Source organism: Lactuca virosa, chromosome 3 (assembly GCF_052849685.1).
Source record: "Lactuca virosa cultivar CGN04683 chromosome 3, Lactuca_virosa_CGN04683_v6, whole genome shotgun sequence".
Taxonomy (NCBI): Eukaryota; Viridiplantae; Streptophyta; class Magnoliopsida; order Asterales; family Asteraceae; genus Lactuca; species Lactuca virosa.
This window is the reverse complement of record NC_136428.1, coordinates 2,139,664-2,143,681: the sequence shown is the minus strand read 5'-3', so window position 1 is coordinate 2,143,681 and position 4,018 is coordinate 2,139,664. Positions and strand designations below refer to the sequence as shown.

At 34.9% G+C, this 4,018-nt stretch overlaps 1 protein-coding gene across 1 annotated transcript; it reads left to right on the top strand.

Moving 5' to 3' along the window:
* Positions 1-364: 364 nt before the first annotated feature.
* Positions 365-3,158, top strand: LOC145165132 (scarecrow-like protein 6). Its single transcript, XM_079083803.1, has 2 exons — positions 365-625; positions 1,323-3,158. Exon 2 carries the CDS (start codon positions 1,332-1,334, stop codon positions 3,045-3,047), a length of 1,716 nt encoding a protein of 571 aa, XP_078939929.1. The 5' UTR covers positions 365-625; positions 1,323-1,331; the 3' UTR covers positions 3,048-3,158.
* The last annotated feature ends 860 nt before the right edge of the window (positions 3,159-4,018 follow it).

Here is a 4,018-nt window from a genome sequence, read left to right as displayed (position 1 = left end):
AAGAGGTGGGGTCACGTAAGGGATATATATATATATATATATATATATATATATAGAGAGAGAGAGAGAGAGAGAGAGAGAGAGAGAGAGAGAGAGACGATAGGTATATTTTTTGTCTTTTAAAAAAATAAAAAAATCGAAAAAATATTCATAAGAGTATTATAGTTTTTTTTATGTATGGTAGGGACTAAAAATACAACAAAATTAAACTACAAGGACTCTCCTAATACAAAACAAAAATTAAGGACAAAACATGCAATTTTGACAAACCGTAAAGATTATTTTAGTAATTTGTTCTATTTAAAAAACAAATAAATAATAAGATGGAGAATTACAGGATACATAATTGGTGGGGAGCATTCGATATTTACTATGAAAGCGAAGGAGTGAGAGAGACCGGAGAGTGAAAGAAGGACAAGCAACTAGCAAGGAAGGAACTTTATATTTCGCTTTTTATTTATTTATTTATTTATTTATTTATGATTATGATGTACGCATCTATCCATGGCTCAACACTGAAACCCCACCACATTCACGGCTCACCCCCAAAATCAAATAAACATTCCCATGGAGATGGAGGTCAAATGACAAATGCTGATGTATAATAATAGATCAACATAAAAAGGTTTGCGTTGTCTCCTCTTATTTCTTCATCGATTCAAATTATTGTGCTCATTTAATTTCCATTTCAAATCTCAACTTATGAACAAGATTTCTTCATGCTTAATTTTCTTTCTTCATATGGTTTTACTTTTCTGTTTTTTTCACAAATTCCAAGTTTTCTTGAATATTTGTTCTTGTTATGTTGTTAATTTTCCTTTTTTTTTTTTTGGTTTGTTTTTATGTTTAATCATCTGAATGGTTAATAACTTGAAGAACCCACCAAAAATGTTCATTTCTGGATTGGCAAAACCCAAGATGTCTTGAAACTGGTTCTTCTAATTTTGTTAATTTTCTTATTTTTTTTTAATTAACCCGTACTTTAGATCTTAAAGAACCCACACAAAATGTTCATATCTGGATAAAAGAAAACACTAAAATTGTTCATATCTGGGTAATTGACTCGTTTTTATTTACTTGATTTTTTGTGGTGATTAACTTGCTTTTCTGTTTTAATCGATCATTAATTCTTTAATCCACCAAATAATTTTGAAGTTTGTGGAGCAAAAAAGACCCAATATTTCTTGAAGACTTGTTATTTATTAGGATTTTTTGTTTTTAGTGCTTCAAAAAACAAATCATTTTTGGACAAAAAAGACCAAGATTTGTTGATATATTTTTAGTTTTTTCAGTTTTGGTGGTTGATAAAATATAAATGATAGGTGAGAGGAATGGTACATGAAGAAGCTGCACTTGTTATACAATCAAGCAATTCGAATTCGAATTCGAAAGAAGGCAGCAATAATAGTAATGGAGGACCAATCTCTGTTCTTGACACACGCGGGAGCTCTAGCCCTTCCACCTCTACCTCCTCTTTCACCACCAACGTAAACAACATACACCAAAAATGGCCGGAGGAAATGGGTATTCGTATTTCTGAGTCTGTGGCAAATCTTGCCGACTGGTCGGAGCTACAGCCCATTGCAGCGGAATTCTGCCTACAACACAAAAGATTTGGGGTTGGATTAGATGACATGTTATCCGGTGGTTCTCATGAGCAAGACCACGATCTTCTCCGGTGGATCTCCGGTGACGTTGATGACACTTCTTTTACCCTCTTGCAAATTGACGAAAATGCCCCTCCCATCCCCTTAAATCTCTCCCCTCAAAACCCACCGCCGTTTCACCATCCTTGTCATCCAAAACCTCCTGCTTTCGATCAGAGTCATGAGTTTCTACTCAAGAAACAAAATCAGCAACTGTCGCTCCACCAACAGAAATCAATGATAGCAGCAATGGCAGTGGCAAAGCAAGAACCACCATCGCCACCGCAGAAACAGCTTATCTGTGACCAGCTATTTGCTGCAGCTGAGCTAATGCTGTCTGGAAATTTCTCTCATGCGCAAGGGATATTGGCGCGGCTCAATCACCAGCTACCTTCAGCTATGTCATCATGTAATTATAACCCCATTCAGAGGTCCGGTTTTTATTTCAAACAAGCTCTGCAAACGCAAATGGCGTTTCTAACACCAACTTCAAATCCAATTCCGACACTCTCCAATGGCATGTTCAAGATGTGTGCTTATAAACTTCTTTCTGAGGTCTCTCCAATCATACAGTTTATCAACTTTACTTCAAATCAAACACTTCTTGAAGCCCTTGGTGATTCCGATTACATTCACATCATTGATTTCGATATCGGAATCGGTGCTCAATGGGCTTCCTTCATACAAGAGCTTCCTAGGAAAAACAACAATGGTGCTGCTGCTGGTTGTTCCTTGAAGATTACTGCATTTGCCTCACCATCAACACACCACCCGGTGGAACTCGGCCTCATGCACGAAAATCTATCACAATTCGCTCACCAAATCGGAATTTCATTCCAACTTGAAGTTGTAAACTTAGATTCTTTCGATCCTAATTCGTTTTCAGTTTCCGGGAACGATGCAATTGCTGTGAATTTCCCAATCTGGTCAACTTCCACCCGTTTACCCGCCATTCCCTCCCTTTTACACTTCATAAAACAGGTTTCACCACGGATAGTGGTGGCCCTCGATCGTGGGAATGAAAGGACAGATCTACCCTTTCCACAGTATCTCCTCCAGGGTCTCCAGTACTATGAAGTTCTATTGGACTCCATTGATGCCGCCAACGTGCCGCCATACACCGCCAACAAGATCGAAATGTTTCTATTGGAGCCACAAATCAATAACATGGTGACCGGAAAACTTCAGTCGCCGGAGCCAATGCCACATTGGAAAACGCTCTTCACAACCGGTGGTTATTTTCCGGTCACTATGAGTAGTTTTGCAGAAGCTCAGGCGGATTGTGTGGTGAAGAGGAGTCAAGCTCGGGGGTCGAGGTTTCATGTAGAGAGGAGGCACTCGTCACTAGTGCTTTGCTGGCAAAACCGCCAGCTCATGGCGGTTTCAGCATGGAGGTGTTGATGAAATTCCGAAAGTAACCTTGACAACTGTTTTTAATTAATTTATTACCAATTTCATATTAAATATTTCAATCGTCGTAAAATCTAATTTCTTGGAACTTTTTTTATTGTATTATTATCTCTATCTATTCTGGAGTTATATATATATATATATATATATATATATATATATATATATATATATATATATATATATATGGGCTTAGGGAATATGTGGCTGTTATGTATCTAATATTAAGTATAGAGCCATCAAAAACTACGTTGATTTAACAAAATGCAATCAAATCTCTTTACCATCTTTCTTATATCCTCTATTAGACTAGATGATAGGCTTTGTATATATTTTTATGAAGTTTTAAATATTTAATTTTGCACCACAAACCATGTATAAGAATACATTATCAACTACCGATAAGTCTTCATATTCAAATTTAATATAGAAAACTATAGTGAAAGATTGAAATTGTTCATTAAAAACTCAATAAACTTCTTTCCATAACACATCAAAAAAGAATCATGCAAGTATACATATGGTAGGTGTCAAAGAAAGTTATGAAGCCTACTGGAGGTCTAATATAAACAGCACATTCGAAATAGATAGATGTTGGGGATAAATTATGAAATCAATAATTTATATGAGCTTAAAAGCAATAGAAAGAAGCTAACAATGAAAAAAAAATGTGAAATGAAGTCAATTTTAATGGTTTCATACCTAATATTACATATATGAAAGCCACATATTCACTTTTCCATATATATATATATATATATATATATATATATATATATATATATATATATATATATATATATATATATATATATATATATATATATATATATATATATATATATATATATATATATTATTTAATGATGAATTAGTTGTACCTTGTGGATTAGAAAATTGTAGGGGTGTATGGGGCGGTTTGGTTCGGTTATCGGTCAAAACCAAACCATAACCACTACATA

Coding starts and splice junctions, on each gene's coding strand:
- LOC145165132 (XM_079083803.1), top strand. CDS start 1,332: ATGGTACATGAAGAAGCTGCACTTGTTATACAATCAAGCAATTCGAAT.